The sequence below is a fragment of the Pseudonaja textilis genome, chromosome 1 (genome assembly GCF_049901715.1).
Source record: "Pseudonaja textilis isolate UNSWEBS1 chromosome 1, rPseTex1.2, whole genome shotgun sequence".
Classification (NCBI taxonomy): Eukaryota; Metazoa; Chordata; class Lepidosauria; order Squamata; family Elapidae; genus Pseudonaja; species Pseudonaja textilis.
In genome coordinates, this window is record NC_141990.1 from 188585932 (window position 1) to 188606747 (window position 20816).

The 20816-nt window shown below is 38.0% G+C and overlaps 1 protein-coding gene across 7 annotated transcripts in view; it reads right to left on the reverse strand.

Moving 5' to 3' along the window:
- MYO3B (myosin IIIB) overlaps positions 1-20816 on the reverse strand; it is a 290878-nt gene that overhangs the window by 257529 nt on the left and 12533 nt on the right. For all 7 annotated transcript variants that reach the window (XM_087919959.1, XM_087919960.1, XM_087919961.1 and 4 more), the window contains exons 2-5: positions 14147-14330; positions 12793-12927; positions 4437-4541; positions 4085-4184 (exon numbers count right to left, since the gene is read on the reverse strand). In XM_087919959.1, coding sequence (XP_087776085.1) covers positions 4085-4184; positions 4437-4541; positions 12793-12927; positions 14147-14330 — 524 coding nt within the window. The remainder of the gene's footprint in view (positions 1-4084; positions 4185-4436; positions 4542-12792; positions 12928-14146; positions 14331-20816) is intronic.

Consider the following 20816-nt stretch of genomic DNA (forward strand, 5'->3'; position numbering starts at 1 on the left):
TGAAAAATCTTTCAGGATCAGCTCCTTGCCAAAACTATGGTCACAAGCCACAGTCATCCCCATCTTCAAAAAGGGAGACCCTAGCCTAGTTGAAAATTACAGATCAATCTCTTTATGCTGCATCACCTGTAAAGTCATGGAATCAAGTATTAACCAATTCATCATCCTCCACTTGGAAACAAACAACCTACTCTCTAATAAACAATTTGGTTTTAGGAAAAAACTATCATGTAATCTGCAACTCTTACACTGCAAAAACATATGGACTACACAACTCAATCAGGGCAAAGCAATAGACGTAATCTACATAGACTTCTGTAAAGCCTTTGATTCAGTGGTACATGACAAACTACTACTAAGACTAAAATCTTACGGTATCTCTGGACACCTGCATAACTGGATAGAAGCATTCCTGTCAAACAGACAACAAATGGTCAAAATTGGGAGTGTCCTATCAAATTCTGTATCTGTCAACAGTGGTGTCCCCCAAGGCAGTGTTCTAGGACTAACTTCATACTCTACATAAATGACCTCTGTCATCATATCAAGAGCAACTGCGTTCTCTTCGCTGATGATGTAAAGCTATTTAACACCACAGAAAATATTGCTACCCTTCAAAAAGACCTTGACTGTGTATCAGAATGGTCAAACAAATAGCAACTTCAAATCTCAACAAATAAATGCTCTGTCCTACATATTGGCAAAAAAAAATCAGAAAATAAAATACAGATCTTGTTGATGATCCAAACTCTGTCAAGGATCTTGGAGTACTCATCTGAAATGACCTAAGTGCTAGAGCCCACTGTAACTACATAGCCAAAAAGGTGTTAAGAGTTGTTAACCTAATCTTACGTAGCTTTTTCTCTGGTAATATTATACTAATAACTAGAGCATACAAAACATTTGCTAGACCAATACTCGAATACAGCTCATCAGTCTGGAACCCACATTACATATCTGATATTAACACAGTTGAGAAAGTGCAGAAATATTTCACAAGAAGAGTTTCCACTCCTCTACTCATTGCAGAATACCTTATGCCACCAGACTTGAAATTTTAGATCTAGAAAACCGAGAACTATGCTGCCTTCGGTCCGATCTAAGTATAGTATATAAAATCATACATTGCAATGTCCTACCTGTCAATGAATACTTCAGCTTCAACCATAACAACACAAGAGCACACAATAGATACAAACTCAAGGTTAACCGCACCAAACTTGATTGCAGGAAATACGACTTCAGCAACAGAGTGGTCAATGTCTGGAATACTCTACCTGGCTCTGTAGTTTCTTCCCCAAACCCCCAAAACTTTAACCTTAGACTGTCTACTATTGACCTCACCCCTTTCCTAAGAGGTCTGTAGGGGGCGTGCATAAGCGCACCAACGTGCTTACTGTCCCTGTCCTATTGTTTATTTTATATATTTTTTATTTTTCTTATATGTATCCATGTATTCATAACTATGTTTTTACTTATACCTATTTTCTTGTAAGCAACTGACAAATAAAAAAAATATCATGTCTCCTTAACAACTTTCAAAGGGATCTTCATTACAAGACGAATGATGCCTTGATATCAGGCAGCTTCATCTTAGTTTTACTGAAGAAGTGTGACTTTCATTTTCTTTCGGTACTTTGGTCACCACAATATAAAAAGGATGTTGAGACTCTGGAAAGAGTGCATAGAAGAGCACCAAAGATGATTGGGGGAGGGTCTGAAGGCTAAAACATATGAAGAACAGTTGTAGGAATTCGGTATGTCTAGTTTAGTGAGAAGAAGGTAGCAGTGTTCCAATATTTGAGGGTTCAGCCTATTTCCCAAAGCACCAGAAGGCAAGACAAGAAGCAATGGATGGAAAGTGAACAAAGAGAGAAGCAACCTAGAACTCAGGAGAAATTTCCTGACAGTAAGAACAATCAACCAGTTGAACAATTTGCCTTTAGAAGTTGTGGGTGCTCCAACACTGGAGGTTTTTAAGAAGGGACTGGACAGCCATTGCTAAAATGGTATTATGTCTCCTGTTTGAGTAGGGGATTAGAATAGAAGATCTCCAAGGTTCCTCTGGATTCTGTTATTCTTTTTGTGTAAAAACAAGGGTTTTTTTAAAGAAAAAAAATCTCCAGTGTGGGTACTGCATTTGCCTCATTAGTAGATACTGTTGATAGGAGATTGTATTTTGACAGATTCCTATTGATCAGTTGAAAGAGAGGAATGATTGGCTTGCTGGTTCATCACCATTCCAAGGTCAGTAGGAGTGAAGATGATTGGCAGATCAATTTCAACCTCTGCTGAAGGAATTTGAAAGTGATTTTCTCTCATTTACCCTCGGCTAGTTGGTTTTTTAAATGGCTATGTGCTTTGCTGTGTACTAATAAAGTTCATATTACATGTTCCAAACATTTCTCTAAGACTATATAGGTTACTGTATATGAGGTTAAAAAAAAACAGAGTTAAACTACTTTTCACCAGTTTTGAAAGAGGGCACTAGAAGCTTTCAGAACATTTAGCAAACTGCAAAATCCCAGATCCTCTGACAAAAACTGAGAAGAGGGAAATCGTAATAGATCGTTTCAGTAACTGACAGATCGTATCAGTTTTGCTCTGTCCATATACTCCACACATACATGCTGAAATCTAAAAGACCGTTTGTTTTAGATGTGGACTTAACTGATAGTTGTACAATGAATATTGCTTTTAATTCCAATTTAAGCATTGGTTTTCCAAAGCACACAAATTTCATTTTAGGAAATAAATGACTATTTGTACAGTTGAAGTGCTATAAATATATACCATATTCCCACACACCCCAGGCAGTAACTCCTTCCAACCCCATGGCTCCTTTTATACACCTCCTCTCTCTAAATAAAATACAGCTAATTTCACAAATACCTTCCCACTCTTGTTTCATTTTGATCTTGAGTTCCTCTATGGGAATGCAACAAGGCAATTAGGTGCAAAACACAGAAAAAAAAACTAACTCTACAAATGTTGTTCTCTTTCTAGCTTCTTTTTTTTTCCTAACCGGCATTGTTTCTTTTGCCATTGATGCCAATTTCCTGCAGCTCACTCTAGCAGCTAGTGCTAATTATTACCCTAGGAAGGTGGCATCTGATGAATAGTGATTTCTACCCTCTACCATTTGCTGTTAAAGAGGTTAGTAATGAAGCTGTTGACAAGCACTTTAGTCCAAGTGCTTTTCCAAGCTCTATTTAAAATGGATATTTTGAGTACACGTTGATACTGAATTCCTGGCCTCCGGGTCACAAGTGGCATCTGTTCTTGACCCAAAGATGCTTTTTTCAGGAGGCAACTGGGTTTTCTTGTTTTTCTTTTTGAAGATGTTTCACTTCTCATCCAAGAAGCTTCTTCAGCTCTGACAGGATAGTGGGGAATGGAAGGATTATCTATCCTGTCAGAGTTGAAGAAGCTTCTTGGATGAGAAGCAAAACATCTTCAAAAAGTAAAACAAGAAAGTCCAGTTGCTTCCTGAAAAAGCACCTTTGGGATAACCATGACCTGGATGACTGAGAATCTCTACAGATATCTGTTCTTGAGTTCATTTGGTTTTGTGGTACCAGGGAATTAGTAAGCCATGATGGACTGTGATGGACTTATTCAAATTGCAGGCTAACTTTTCCAACTTGGCCCTTTCCTGCAAATTTAGTCCAGCTTCTTCCCAAGTGACACTGAAAGAAGATGATAGCCTTATTTTTTTGTTACAGTCATATTGGCATCAACCTGTGATTCCTTTTTCAATTATTATTATTTGACTTTATAAAAAAGAATCAACTTGCATATCTTTCTTGGAAATAATGTCACCAGCTTTATATAATGGCTTTTCAATTTTAATCACATTCAAATATAACTGTTGTACCTGCAAATTTAAATGAAAGGTTAGTTTTTAGGCCCAGAGTACCACTTTAGTTTTCAGCTAAGAGAGAATAAATGTGATGAAGGCTACTTGAGAGCAATATCCTTTTTTTTTCATATGCACAAAAAAATATTTATTCTCTGAACTAGGGGGAAGGAAGGAAGGAAGGGAGGGAGGGAGGGAGGGAGGGAGGGAGGAAGGATGGATTACCAAAGTCAACAAGCTTGACTCCTCCTTCCGTTGTTAGCAGAATGTTGTTCCCCTTGACATCACGATGAATGATGCGATTGTTGTGCAAATGTTGAAGACCCTGAGTGTCCGTAATAAGAAAAAAAAGGAGAGGAAAAAATGGTTTTTACTCATATACTTATATAAAGTCCTTAACAGGGAAAAAAAAATCTGTACCTGCACTGTAGGAACTTCTGCCTACTATATCACAGTCTCAATACAATCACCAGCTGCAGTAAACAGACAACAATTTTCTCCCTTTTACCTGGACAGTGTATCAGAAGGGCTAAATTGCATCCTATTTTGTCATTAGAAGCAAAATGGGTATCCTTACCAGAAGGGCACCTCTTAAAATGTATGAGATTGTTGCTTCATCCAACTTCTGGCCACTCTTCAGTAGGCCTTTGACAAGTTCAGTGACCGAGCCTCCATTACACAGCTGTTAAGGGGACAGGAGAGGAACAAGGGAAATGAAACAAGGCATCCGTTACTCAACAAGCTCGCTTAGATCATAATCCCTATAGACGGGCAACTACATGCACAGAAAACACAGTAAAGGAAATCAGTCATTACAAATGTTCACAGCAGCTATTTCCAAATAATAGCCATGATCTAGACAATTTGTATTTCCAGCATGGCCTCTTTATTGTGAAGGCATACAAATGTGCTAATTACATTTTCTTGCATGGACAAGAAGAACCATTAAACCTGTGTTTACTTTTAGGTAAGTTTTCTCCAAACTGGTGGCTTCAAGGTATATTAGATATATTAGACTACAATTTCCATTATTCTACTGAAAGCTAGGGAGGCTGTGCCAGTGACCAAAGAAGGCAGTTCTAGGCCTTGCCCAGTCATCACAATTCAAAACTGACTCTCAATGCAGAAGCTCCAATAAACTATAAGGATATAAGGCAATTAGTAGAATTCTCTCATAAGGTTTTCTAGCTAAATATATTCCTACTTATATTTCAAAAATTTTCCATTCCTTTGCAGTTATCTTGGATTAGTGCAAGGATCTTCAAACTTGGCAAGTTTAAGACTTGTGGACTTCAGCTCCCAGAATTCCTGAGCTAACATGTCTGGAGGAGGAATTCTGGGAGTTGAAGTCCACAAGTCTTAAAGCTATCAAGTTTGAAACACCCTTGGATTAGTGGATTTTGTTGTGATCTGCTGAGAGGCCTGAATCTAAAGTAAAAGAAATAAAAACATAGGCAATTCCCATAATCCTATGGGAAACAGGACTATAGTAGACTAAGCCCATCTAGTTCAGTATCGTCTACCCTAACTCATATGGCTGTAAGGACATAAGCAAACATTTTTCTTAGCTTTCTTCTATTTACTAGTGGCAAATATGTGGTGGCACAGTGGTTAGAAGGCAGGCTGACTCTGCCTACGCACCAGGAGTTCGATTCTGAGAAGCTCAAGGTTGACTCAGCCTTCCATCCTTCCGGGGTCAGTAAAATGAGGATTCAGATTGTCGGGGCAATAGGATGATTCTGCAAACTGCTCAGAGAGTGTACTATGAAGTAGTATGTAAGTGCTATTGGTAAAACTAATGCCACTTTCCCTTAGCTGAACTTTCCAAAATTAATTCAGGATGTTTTTTTTAATAGTTGCTCTTTATTTTCAACGGTTTAAAAACCTGTTGTTTTTAATCTGCACAGTCTGTCCAGTGATCTGTACAGTCACAATAATCAGCATTGTCTTTATGAACCTAGGTTTTTCAAACTCTTTTGATGTGAAAGAAAGCACAAAGGAGTTCTCTGTTTTTTTTCTGTTCTATACGTGATGCGTTTGATAACTGGGAAGCAGCAAATTACAGTCATTTCAAATGTTCACTCTATCAACGCTGCTGTTAGCAGGCAGCATAAAATAGACAACATGCATATCTCTCTAAGCTCAGCCTTGATGTCTGTTCTGCCAACAGCTAAGAAAGAAACTTTCAGATCCAGAAAAGTGCAGCCTTTGTAAACATGTTCACCTTACTTGCATGCCATGTATTTAATGGAACAGAAAGGGGGAAAAGAGAGAGTAAAATCTTTCTGAATGTACTTTTCTGTATCATTCATTACCCACGTTACTCCCACAGTGATATGTTTATCCACAATCTATTTCTTTTTCTGCATTTTATTCACTAGAAGCATTCTAGAAAGTGCTAATGTCCTAAGCCAGGAGTACACACTCCACTTCTCTCCACTTGATGGGCTTCTTGAGCCTGTAAAAGGGGCCAGGGGCCAGATTCAATGTAGGTAAATTTCTAGGGAGCTTCTCAGTCATCCCGATCATGGTTATCCCAAAGAAGTTTTTTGAAGAGACAACTGGACTTCCTTGTTTTTCTTTGAAGGTGTTTTGCTTCTCATCCAAGAAGCTGAAGAGCTGAAGAAGCTTCTTGGATGAGAAGCGAAATGTCTTCAAAGAAAACCAGAAAGTCCAGTTGCCTCTTGAAGAAGCACACCTTTAGGATATTCATTGTAGGTGCTGACTTAAAACATCCAATACATTACCTCAAAACTCCTCCGAGGGTCTATTTACTACTGGCTTCATTACAACGTTTATGTTTGATGCAGGATACCGTGTAACCTTTTGATATAGATTGTAATATTCATTCTGGAGAACAAATTGGTTTAAATCCTTTTAACTACCTTAACTTAATCACACATTTGGCTGTGAACAAGGCAGTTCATAAAAGCTTGTGCTTGAGGGAACACCAATGACCTGGCGTGTAGCAGCAAAGCTTATTTCTTGGCATATCATCTTGCCAGGCACCATACAAGGGCATCTGCTGAGATGGACAAGTATTGCTTGTGGATGTTCGTTTCTGTATAAAATAGAATCACTTACCAAGATTTATGGACTTTTGTATTGAATAGAATAACAGAGTTGGAAGGGACCTTGGAGGTCTTCTAGTCCAACCCCCTGCCTAGGCAGGAAACCCTACACCACTTCAGACAAATAGTTATCCAACATCTTTTTTTAAAACTTCCAGTGTTGGAGCATTTACAACATCTGGAGGCAAGTTGTTCCACTGATTAATTGTTCAGTTGCTTAGAGCCATGATGGCAAACTTATGACATGTGTCCCGGAAGTGGCACACAGATCCATTTCCCCTGGCATGTGAGAGCTCACCCGGAAGAGCCCCACTGCGCATGTGCGCATGCCACCACCGCCCAACAGCTGATTGTCGGGTATCTGGTGTGCATGTACGGGGGGCAGGGGTGCGCAGAGATGCGCAGTGTGCAGTGGGGGGTGCACGCACATGCACAGATGGATGGCACGGGAGGATCACACATGCACGCACAGACACATGGCATGCTGCAAGGGGATAGCGCATGCATGGACAGATGCATGGTGCATGGAGGGGTGAATGTGCACAAATGCGCAGGTGCATGGCACGCAGTGGTGGAATTGCACTGCAGGTGCAGAGATGCATGGTGGTGGCAGGGGAATTGCGCACGCAGGTGCCGATGCGTGGTGTGCAGCAAGGGAATCACGCACGCATGAGCAGACGCGCAGCGCGCTGCAGAGGTGATCGCACGTGCATGTGCAGGGGGGTGGGCGGGCCCTGCACTCGTTGCCTTCGGGGTGCTGGCATGCGAGCGCGAGCACAATTATTGGCACGGGAGCTGAAAAAGGTTTGCCACCACTGGCTTAGAACAAGGGTCTTCAAACTTGGCAAGTTTAAGACTTATGGACTTCAAATCCCAGGATTCCTCAGCTAACATGATTGGAGGAGGAATTCTGGGAGTTGAAGTCCACAAGTCTTAAAACTCTCAAGTTTGAAGACCCTGGGCTTAGAGACTAGAGCAGGTGAACTCCACAAGATATCCTATGTCCCTTTTTTACAGAAAAAGTTATATATCATATATCCATTTCAAGCCCATTCTCAAGAAAAAGCAAAAATGATCACGACCAGGGATGGGATTCAATATTTTTAGCAACCGGTTCTGTGGGCGTGGCTTAGTTGGTGGGCGTGGCTTGGTAGTAATGTGACTGGCTGGGTGTGGCCAACCCAATATCACTTGCATCAAGCCACGCATCTCCTCGCCTGGCCTCTCGTGACTGTGGGGATGTTGCAACTGTCGTAAGTGTAAAAAATGGTCATAAGTCATTTTTTTCAGTGCCATTGTAACTTTGAATGGTCACTCAAAGTACCAGCAAAGAAGGGGAAAAAAACTCCAGAGACGTTCTTGAGACAGGAAGTCTAGTCCTGCCAAGAATGTAATAAGGGTAAATGGAGAGGCAGTTTCTGTAAGCAACACCAGAATGTTTCCTTCCTTCCTTCCTTACAGGATTAGGCCAGTAATTTCTTCTAATAACCGGTTCTCAGAACTGCTTAGAATGTTAACAACCAGTTCTAGAGAATAGGTGCTAACTGGTAGAATCCCATGCCTGATCAAGACTCAGCCCGTTGTATTATTGTTAAGTCTATTGAAGTCCTTTTCCCTCTGAAACGCTACATGCATCCCCTAGGCACCAGAACAATACAGGTAGTCCTTGAATTAAGACCACAACTGAGACCACAATTTCTGTTGCTTAGACATTTGTTCAGTGAGTTTTGCCCCATTTTACGACCTTTCTTTGCCTGCTCAGCTGGCCTCTGCCCTTCTCCAGCCTCCTCCACAACCTCTGGAGCCACCCTTCCACTCCCTGTTGGCTGTTCCTCCTCTCCCTCAGAGTCGGTCTCCACCAGGGGTATGACAAAACATTTCTTCACAGCAGGACAAAAGATATTTAGCTATACTTCAGAGATTGACTCATATATACAAATTTGGGGAAGGACAAGCATAGCATAATAAATACAATAGAAGTCAGAGAAGGGGCGGGGTCAAAATGATCTACAAAAGGTGGAATTATGTCACTGGAATAGGGTTCAATATAGAATCAAGTTTGGACGAGGGTTGATATGTGCATGATGACATAATCAGGCAAAGACCATGATTTACATACCTGCCTCAGACATATTGACACAAATATGTAATTGTGGCCTTTGGATGAGTATGTCAGGTCTGTGTTATTTAATATTATCACAGTTATGAACTTCATTTTTATTGTGGCTGCTGCTTTTTAAAATTAGTATAATGCTACTGTGGCTCATTCTATTTGTAACTAGAGGATAAATTATTTTCACTTACTACCTCCGGTGTTTGCCTTTTTTCCATAGCAGTTGATAACAGTCAGCTTTGGGTCACCCCAAAAAAGAGTTAATGGTTATTATTGGAAGGAAGACAAGCAGGAAATTCTAAGCGTACAAAATGAAAAGAGCTACTCAGGAGAAGGGAGTAGCAAATAGAGGTGCACTTCTTAATTGACCCAGTTTGAGGGACGTTTTCTTCTGACTTCTATCTAGTTTGGGTTTGTTCTCCTAACTGAAATACATAGAATTCTAGGAATTTAGTTGAGGAGCACTTAATGATTATATGAGCTTTCACCATCCTGGTTTCTTTCAGATGTGTTGAAATGCATTCTCTGCCAACCCCAGTTAGAGTATGACTGGCACTGCTGGCCAAAAAGAGATGGCAATTTCAGTCCAACTTTTCTCAAGGGCATAATGTTGCAGCAGTCTGATTTAGGTAATAGGCCTTCAGTTATGATGGATCCAGGTGTTTAAAAAAGCCAGGAGCGTGGAAAATATTGCTGGTGATTTATAATCCTGGCAGAATTATGATTCCCTGGGGACAATTAAGGACATTTATAGTGCAATTTTATCTGTGCCCATATAGGTTCATCTTATTAAATTCACATTGGAAAGAATATATGGTTTCATGAAAGAAAGCAATGAAAACTTCATCTACAAGGAATACAAGAGGGAAAAACAATACTTGCTGCCCATAGATAACACTATGCAAATCCTGATATACAGACTATTCAACAAGGATAGTTATGCTAACTTTTTACATCTGATTCTCCAAAAGGGCCCAATTACTTTTGCCTTCTGAAATGTTCAGAAGACAATGCAACACACAATATTCTGTTTGTTTCATTTTCAAAGCCAACTGAGATTTTTTAAAAAAGCAGTTAGAAGATTCACTTTCCCCTTTACAGTCTAAATGAGAAATGAGGAGATTTTAGTATTTTTAATAAAATTATTATTAAAGATTATAATACCAAAAACTAATATAAACTAAAAAAAAGACAGAAAAAAAAAGAAAAAAATAGAAGGTTCAGAAAAGATATAAAGAGAAATACAATAAAAAAGTAAAGAGGTAGTAAAGTGATTAGAAAGTGATTTCCCACCTTTAGTAACTTATCATCTCCCCTTAAATTACAGGAAATGATGTCTTCTACCCATACTCATCTCTTATCTATAGGCAAATCCATAAAGCATGATCATATCAATCCTTTTGTCACCAAAAGTCCATTAAGGGTTACCAGAGATAACAACATTTTAAACCTCGATCAAACAAACCAATATTGTATTCCTGCTTTTACTTCTAACAATCTTAATCTTTAGTCTACTTTACTCTACTATAGTCATATAATGTCATATAACTTGATTTTTTTCATTTTTTCTTTGTCCATTCTCATGAGATTCTTCAAAATTTTAACAAGCCCCTTTTATAAATCCAACATAAGAAAATTATTCAGATCGCTGTCTTCTCTGTATATCCTTTTCAATTATTAAAATCATTTGGATTTATGTATCTAGTATAATATCTTTTTCCATATCATTCTTATATCTGTCACTTGTAAACTTACTTTCTGTTAAGTCTCAATCTTGTTAGGTTAATTTGTTTTTCTTTCATAACATATTTTTTAAAAAATCTGTCCATTGGGGCAGGTGTCTCTATTGACAATATTAATATTAATTTCTCACTCCATTTTTTAAAAAAATATCTTTAATATGTCCTATGTTAGAATATTTTGTTTTATTCTATAATTATAAATCAAGTTCGTGTTCTTCTCCTTTAATTGTTCTTGCTAATGTACAATTTCTAAAATGTCATCTTATGAGTGTAGGTTTTTTTTTTTCAAAAAATTAAAAAAGCATTTTCCCATGGGAAGGATACTTTATAATTAATTTATACGGATCCTTAGTCCATTTGTAACTACTAAAAATGAAAGATTTGATCACTTTTTTGCTGTTTATTCCAAAATTGTTTACCTATGTTTCTGATAGGTAAAAAGCTGTTAACAAGCAATTTCCCCAAAAGTGATTAGTTAGGGAAGTAAGCAAACCTATTGTCCTTTCAAAGATGCCAATCATGATTTGAGCAAGGTGGCTATTCCCTCATGTCCCAGAGCTCTAAACCTGAGACTATCTTGAGGTCTCCAAGCAAGAAGCAGCTGCCTGCAACATGTGGGTCTCAAGTCCTCTCCTTGTCCAGAGAGGTTTTGAAAGCTGGTCTACTCACTGAGCCTTCATTCCACCATGGTAACTGATTCCACATTTTTGGAGCCATCTTCAGCCTGCCATTTCTTCTTCTGCAAGTCCAGATTTTAGTTTTCAGGATTACATTCAGCTGCTAAAATGCAAACTATAGAGATTTGCTCCATCCTGACCACTCCGAATTGTCAGGGAAAGACAACAAAGATGGAACAAATCAAGGAACGTACCATATTTGTTGGAGGAATGAAAAAAAACTTGGCAATACTCTGTCAGCTCTTCCACAGGTAGATCCTTCTGCAGCTGCCAGGTAGCCAGCCAATCTTTCCTACAACCCGGGTCAAATTGAACATGGAAAGCAACGCAAAGCAATCACATGGGAGGGAATATATCTGCAACAACCTAAGTTGTTAGGCATACCCCAACTGCTAATTATCTCAGCCATCACATGGTCAGTGAAGCATGCCAGATTGTATTCATGATGAAAACGGTATTAGGAGAAGAGGAAAAGCATTTCTTTAAAACCAGACCAACTAAATGTAAGCTGCCTCAGTTGAGGGCTAGGGATGAGAGAGAAGCAATGTTAACAAGACATGGCAAAAAGAGGTTGTGGGCTAGTGATGAGAAAAAGTCTAGAACTTGACAAAGAAGAAATCCTAGTTACTCAGCTTTATCCTTCAAACTGTACCCTACTTTGATTTTTTTTAAAAATCCCAATAACACTCTTACAGTGTTGCCTACATGTGAGCCACAAATATCATTTCCAAACTCTGAGGAGAAATAATCCAGCTTCATTCTGAATTTTCTGCGTGAATGTGTCCCCAACGCAATGCCATTTGAGATTAATTGCTTTAGGTGTTTATTGAAAGATTCAGTTATACTACCAAAGAACCATTTCTGCAGGAAGAACTCAGCAGGTCTTATTTAGTGCAGATGGACAGGGCCATGATAGAAACAAAGTTTGATTTAACTTATTTTACAAATGATTTGCAGCCAATATAATTACTGCCCTTCTTGTATAGGTAGTCCTCAACTTAGTTCATTTAGTAACCATTTGAATTACAATAGTGTTGAAAAGAAATACATGGGCTCAGTTGTGGTCGTAAATCAAGGACTACCTGCATTTAATGAATCTGCCCTTCATTCATGTTAAAAGAGTTAGTCTAACAGCCAATGCTGGGACAACTTGGGAGGTCACATCCAAGGCCTTGGAGAGAACGGTGCTGCATTGTGGTTCTTTCCTTCTAAGCAAAGCCCCTTTGTGATGCAGTGAAGGACCATAACTCTCCCTATCACGACAAACATGCATCAGTCTTTTTTCCACAGCACACTTCTCCTTACGATTTAGCAATACAAAATGTCTTACCTCAAGAACAAGCCAGAGCTGTCCGCCCACATACCGATCTGCCTTGTAAAACATTCCATAAAATTTAACCACATTGGGATGATTAGGAAGAAACTGTAAGATGTTATACTCTGCTTCAATCTCCTCATCCATGTCCTAAATTGGAGACACACAGACGACCCACTTCATAAGTATTAACCAGGAAGAAAGAGCCCCCAAATTTGGTCCCTCCAGCGATACTATCAGCTCTTCTGAAGATGCCCTTTGCAACCTTCCAGCAAAAGACTCAAGGAAAGTTATAAAAAAACTCCTATGGTTTTAGGAGCATATTTCAAAATATTAAAATGTTGAGAGCAATTCAATTTATAATAAACCATGTTAATTTGTGAGCAGTTTAGAGTATTAAAGTATTTAGGCTGTATTGTTACAGACAAGTAATAGAGGACAAGTCTTATTTAACTCTGAGCCTCTTTGTTCAACACAATTATGTTCTACATTCTGTTACTTTGATTGCAATCACATTCTGGTAACTCTTACTTGCCTTGAACTGTGAGATGGGCGACATATAAATTTAATAAATAAATAAAATAAACTGTTTACTTCCACGGAACCATTTTATGTTCCTCTTACAAAACCCTCAGTTTGACTATCAGTTTTACTCATATAGGGTCATTTTTTTTAAAGTGTGCTTACAAACCTGCCTTTATTTCAAGCAAAGACCTTACTTCCAATATCTGACAAAGCTAAATAAAATATTAAAAATATTTACAAAACTTTGACCATCAAAATAATCACACCAATTAAAACAGAATGTTATTTGTATTATATATGAGGCCAAATTTCTTTCTGTAATACATTATATCTCAATAAGTTGGGATAGGCTAGGGTGTTTCCTTATCTTTGAATAAAGCATGGCTCTTTGCCATGCACCTGGAAAGCTGAGTGCCTTAAGTGTCCTCAGATAACCTTCCTTCTCTTTGCATTTGAGAAAAGTATTTGAGTTTACAAAAGCAAAAAAAAAAAAAAGCAATATGATTTAGTTTTCAGAACTCAAAACATTATCAAATTCCAAAATGCAAGCTCCACGGTTTGCCCAGAATATGAGATTAACTCAATGGGACTCCAGCCTTGTACTTTTCCCATTGAACAGGATTGAATAGATAAATGAAAAAAAAAATTTTTTTTTGAATTAATTTGAGACTCAATGCAATTTTGAAACAACTGCCTTGTTTTCTATCATCATGTGCATCACATAACTAAAGTTCACTTTCAAAACACTTTCATTTTATCTAATCAAAATAGAAGCTTCACAGCCTCTTGTGTATTCATAGAATAAAAACCTTGTTAACTGTTTTAAATTGTGCTCTTTACTCACGTTAATAGGATCTAGAATCTTCACTGCTGCCAAACTGCCATCCTTCTTATTAGTAACCTTATAGACTTTGCCATAGGTTCCTTTTCCAATAGTCTCTATAATTTCCCAGGTATCTGTCGGATCAGGTAACGATTCCAGTCCAATCATATTCTGATTATACCGAAGCACGCCATAGAGAGGTTTCCTGGGCGAAACAGGATAAGAAAACTGTTGAATAGGTATCATAGTTTTAGAGAATCAGATGATTCAGAGACTCACACGGCCAACTTTAGAAAGCAATATTTTGGTGGCTATGATGGAGGCTTTCATAAAAGAATATTATGTGACCGTTTTGCCAAATATGGGGGCAAATTGTAATGACATACACAGGAACAGTCATGCAATTTTCTGCAACCATTAATAGCATAGCACTTAGATTTATATACTGATTTTTAGCCCTCTCTAAGCCAGAAAATAAGAATTTGCACACATACTATATTCACAAAGAATCATTCTCCTTAGGTAGTAGTTAGTTCCCCACATTCATATAGATAGGTCATTCATATCCCTCTAGTAATAGCAATAGCACTTATATTATATACCGCTTCACAGGGCTTCACAGCCCTTTTTAAGCAGTTTACAGAGTCAGCATATTGCCCCCAACAATTTGGCTCCTCATTTTACCCACTTGAGAAGAACGGAAGGCTGAGTCAACCTTGAGCCTGGTGAGATTCGAACTGCCAAATTGCAGGCAGCTGGCAATCAGCAGAAGTAGCCTGCAGTACTGCATTCTAACCACTGTGTCACTGTGGCTCAATAAGATTTGGAAAACACATTTTTTTGCTCATGGTGGCTTAGTCAAAGTGGGTTTTCGTATAATACTTCTTCAGAAGCTGGAGGAGATGCAGACTACATACCAAGCTGAGTTTTGGAACATTTTGCCCAATATGGCACATCTGTAGCCAAAGCTCAGATTTTTCCCAAGTATATTCATACAGTTTTCTACAAATGTGGATCTTCAAACTAGAGCCTAGCCTGCAAACCAAAATATACTGATAGCATCCCATCAATGAGATATTATATGCAGCATACAGGACAACTTCAATATGTTCAACAGTTTGGCTCCTCCCATCCCCCCCCCCACCCTTAAAATAGCTTGCCCAGATCTACAGCTTCCAGATACACAGGATAGAACAGATAATTTCTATGGAAGATTTCTGATTTTCCCCTGAAAAATGATGCTGAGAAAAAGACAAACTCTTTCTTTATACTCTAAAAACGTCCAGCTGCCCATAGAAGTTGACCTAAATCAACCATGATGTTCTTTAAAGGTTGAAAGAACCCATTTTATCTTCAGTTACAGAGAAATTTAATCCCTTTCTTAAGAAAGATGAGGCTGTAGATATCATTTGTTATTGCACAGATGCCCTCTCTTTGCTCCAAGCATGCTATGCAGAAAGAGAGCTAGTCAATCTCACATTCTTAATATTCCTAAGGATTAACCTGACAGTAGAGGTACATCTGTCAAATGAACAACCCATCCATAAAACAAAAAGAGGATGGAAAATTTTTACATTATCGCTCTGATGAAGGGTGCATCTGACAATATTCAGTCCCAATTTTTGAAAACAAATTTATTTGCTAGATGGCATCCTACCAATCTCGTTTATCTATTCCAGATTAAAGCAAAGAGAAAACAGAGGTGCATTTGAAAACATTCATCACAAGGACTGCTTCCTAAAGTAACACTCATCCATTTTAGAAAAACGTATATTGGTAACATTTATGGCTTATGGCATGAGACATTTCAGTTGAAATGACATTATGACCATCTACGGTAACTATTTTTCCTAATCTTCTTATGTCAAAGATATACTATGAATGTTTATAACTTTGTCATTAGTAATAAGGGCTAAGAAAAACAAGACTCAAAAAAAATATATAAACCAACCAGAGTAACTTAGTGGTGTTAAAAAATGAATAAATGTTAATAATAACAACAAATAAAAACTCCAACAAACTTCAATATCTGATGCACTGATTATGTTACCTAGTTTGGGTAATGAAACATCTATAAGAAAACAATCAAGCTCAGAGAGCATCAAGGACTCTCACATCAATAACTACCTACTCTAGATTTTCTGGATAAAATGCCAAATCCAATGTAAACATCTGGCTGACTGTTCAATGAACCAACATAATAATGTAATAGCCACAAGAATTTCAAAGGATGGAGAACAGGAATGTCCATGGGGATTATTCCTCCAAGACCCACATAGGAAGAAAGACCAAAAGGTGTGGTTCAGAATTTGAAATGATCAGGTTGCTCAATATTTTTCATTCATGGTTGTAAAATCAATCACTTAATAATTCAGATCGTTTTTTTCCATATTTTGAGCTTTTTTTTTCCAAAGCACGGGCATTTTATTGGACAACAGATAAAAGAAAATAAAGAAAAAATTACTTCAACATAAGAAGCATTGAGGAGAAAAACAGGAGGCCATAATGAACATTGTGCCCCTGAGCCTCTCAGTATCTGAAATGGACTGATAGTAGTAGCTGCTTCATTTAAAGTGTATTTTCCTCCCAGGAGTTCAAAATGATGTTAATGGCTCTCTTCTGTTCCCATTTGATCTTCACAATAATCCTGCAAATTCACTTAAGCAGAAAGATAGTAAGTGGAAATGGGCCATAAAAATTGGCGACATACCTAGGCCAAACCTAGGTCTTTTCAATCTTAAACTTGGATCATCTGGATATGAAGGATGGATGAGTTCAAGCTGAGAGCTCATTTCTACTTACAAATCTGTACCGGTAGCACACATTTGCAATTTTTAACACTCTTTCTAACACATTCTGTTCTTCTCAAAATCATTTTATTCCTCGGGCCTTGCAGCTTCATTTTCTTTCATTGTGTTTGACACAACTGACAGGCATGAGGAATGAGATTACACTGAGAAACATCACAGATGCCACTAGCAAGTGCCAATGACACACCTGAGTTTCCACAGCCAAACAACTTAAAGAGCTGCATACCCATTAGACTGAAGAGGACAAGGAGAAAGGGGGGGGGGGTGCAAAGGAGAATGCCAGAAGATGACCAAAGATAAGAATGTAGCACATGTGAGAAAAATAAAAAGGCACCAAAGAGTACAAGAACACAGTATTCATGTGTAGTGATCTTTTAACTAACTGGTTTAATTAATTCATAAATATACTAGTGTTGATAATAATCAGCAATAATATAGCATCAGAGGATAACAGGTTTGGCTCTTTTCATTATAACAATAGCTCCTTAAGCTGGGATGACTTATCAAAAATCACTTCCAGGATCACAATGCCAGAGAGAAAATAAGTAAATCAAACCATCAGGGCAGAATTACATCAGCAGTGAGTTTACAAGGGAAGATCCCCAGCTTTCATGTCTCCTGCACTGCCCATTTCCCTTGTTTGTGTGATACAGAAGAGAATAAATGCCTTACATCAGGGGTATCAAACTTGTGGTTGGTGGGCCGGATGTGTCATGTATTGGCCACACCCACACCCAGTTTAGCAAAGGGTGATATGTGACGCTACTGTGACGATGTGAGTTTGACACCCCTGCCTTACACCACTAAGTAAGGGTCATGGAACTAGACTATGCCTTCTGATTGGCCATGATCTTTCAACACTAGCTTTATAAAATGGTAGGTATTTTTATTATCAGCCTTCTAGCAGAAAAGCATTAACAAGTAACATAAGCCTTCTGGACAGAGACTGCCACAATCCTGAAATTAGTTTGGAGCTTAGTTCATGATTGAGGTTTTACTGGGGAATCTTGATGTAAAATACTAAGCATTTTATTTTATTTTAGAATCTAAAATAGCCAGAGCTGATAGTCCCAGCATTTTCAAATGATACTCTGGTGTGCTGAAGCAGAAATTATCTTTTAAGTGGTCCATATGTATGATACACAGTGATACTGAGAACATATGCGGTGCAAATTAGCTCTGGTCTGTCTTCTGTCATGAGACCAGAAATTACCCAATGCCTTGATACAATAGTTAATTGCAGACATGTCTTACAATAGAATAAAATAGCTGAATAATAATGTTTGAGTAGCATGCAGTATATATATATGTGCATTTCTGTGTGTTTACATGCATGTTATGCATTTTAAATACCTACAAACTACACAACTGGATATCTTTCAATGTCTATGAATAGAAGGATATTTAATCATCCAATTCCCCCACATATGTAGAGAGAGGGAGGGCTAAAACATTTAATTCAGTGTTTGGCGTGTTTGCAGTAGACTGTCTTATAATTAGGATTATAATTATGATTAGGATCTTGACTACTGTATGTGAGAAATAATAAATATCAAATATATTTCCTTATGAAATGATACCAATTAACAGACATTCTCTCTAAAGCAGCAGTCCCAAACCTTATTGTCATCAGGGCAGGGACTGGTTTCATGGAAGACAATTTTTCCACTGGTGGGTGTATGGGTGTGTGGGAGGAGCACACAACCTACAGTAGATCCCACACTTGCACAGCTTCCCTTGCCTGCAGCTCACTTCCATCTGTGAGGTCTGGTTCCTAACAGATAGTTGACTGGTACTAGTCTGCAGCCTGGGGGTTGGGGAATCCCCTGTTCTGAAATATGTAGCTACATTCTTTATTTTTCAAAAAGAAATATGCGTGCACATATTGTTGACGTTTCCTCACTGGAAAACATCCATTCAAAGAAGGACTACACAGACTCCTATTGGCTGTTCTTGTTATTATGCCATCAGCGGAGTTGCAATTTATAAAACAACATAAGCAAAAGATCTATATCTCAAAACGTCACAACATAGACTTGTTACTAGAGTTGGGAGTGGATAGGAAAACAACCAAGAAGAAAACAGAGAATGGGGGGTGGGGGTTTCTGTCAAATCTTCCATAGCAGAGCATGGTCAAGAAAATAAGAATTACCCAAATTTTAATTTTTTTTCATGTAAAATTAGAGATAGAGTACAGAATCTTGGAAACTGCAAGAGGAAATTCTTCAGACCTGGTTTTTTATTTGGTCCATTAAGGCAGGATGTCTTTGAATGTTTTGAATCCTTTCTTCACTGTTTTTTTTTTTTTTAATATCCAGCACTGAACTCTGGTGTTTGTGAGATCCAGCCCTGAACTCTCCTCCCCTATTAGTTGGTTATTTATGTCTAACATACTTTTCATTACTTCCATGTCTTTTCTCAATTTCTCACAAACGCAAATGCCATCGCATGAAAATATTTTCAATTTCAGTTGGGGGGAAATTACTCCAGCTAAACTACCTTTTTGAAAGGAAGTGTTGTCAAGGTTCCAATTAACAAACCCAAGCCACTCAGATCTCTCTCAAAGAACTTCTTTATTGGGCACATCATATTGGCACAATGAAGTGTGTAAAACCAACTCTGAATATTTCCCACAGTTTCAGTATAGTTAAAATAGTAAATGATCTCATTCCCAAGTGTCACAGGTCACATTGTCCGATTCATTGGCGGGCCCCTTAGGCTCTCCTCTCCATTTTCACCCAACATCTGTGGAGATGACCTTGGTTCTCACGAGATAGATCGGGTGTTGTGTCTGGTAGTGCATTCCAGCTTCCTCCCCACCCCTTGCTCCAAATACTGTGTAGCAACTGAGAACCAACACAATGGCTACTGCCAGGTTCAGTGTGAAGTTGACAGGTGTGGCACTATCCAGCTTAAAGAAGAAACAGATAGATACATCTGACAAGAGCATACTTTACATTGCTAAGCTGGTAGAGTAGGCTGAGAAATGGGAAGCAGATATAATATGAAGAAGTTGAAAAATGAAGTTAATCTATTTGGCTCCCTTCAAATCACTTATTTTTGGAGGATTTGCTCCTATAAATCTCAGAACCACTCTAAAAATGACAGGAAATGGAGGAGGTAGAAGACTATCCAAAAGAGGAATGAAATGTTCTAAAATTCTCTTGGATAGTCCATTTCCAAATATGTAAGCTTTATACATTCCTACTACCAAGAGATGGAGGCACAAAGCCTGACAGATTTTATACATACTGAAGTTGTACAGTGTCAAGATAAGAGAGAAAAACTATTTCAGCCTGGGTAAAGCTATCTTTTTCATGGGCTTGGAAGGAAATATATGTTTGGCTCTAAGTCAATAACTAAAAAAACGATATTCCTTGAGGATCTGTTGAATTTTCAAAAAAGGAAAGGTTAGAAGGAATGAATCAACAAATATGCTTTTTCTGAAATTCTGACTTGACAAATAACACAAACACTAATATTATGTGATTTTTTTCCATCCATCCATCCATCAATCAATCAATTTTTATTTGATCATTGACAAACAGAAAAAATAGAAAATCAGAATTATTCAGAATAAAAAAGGGAAAAGGAAACCATTGTAGTAAAATATCTAAGAATCATTAGAAGAAATAATATGGCTTACTGTACAAATTATAGAACAGTACTTAGTTATGGTCAAACAAGTAAAAGCAATTTGATCTAATAATAACAACTTAAGATAAACAAATCTGGATGATCAGGATGTTTAATATGGAATGGAAATAATAATTCCTGGTGAGCATCTGTGTAGAGAGGACAATACAAAGCTATGGGTTTCCATTGTTTCAAATATTCATCCAACACATCTGGACACAGTCTCTGTTCAAAGAGGATCTATT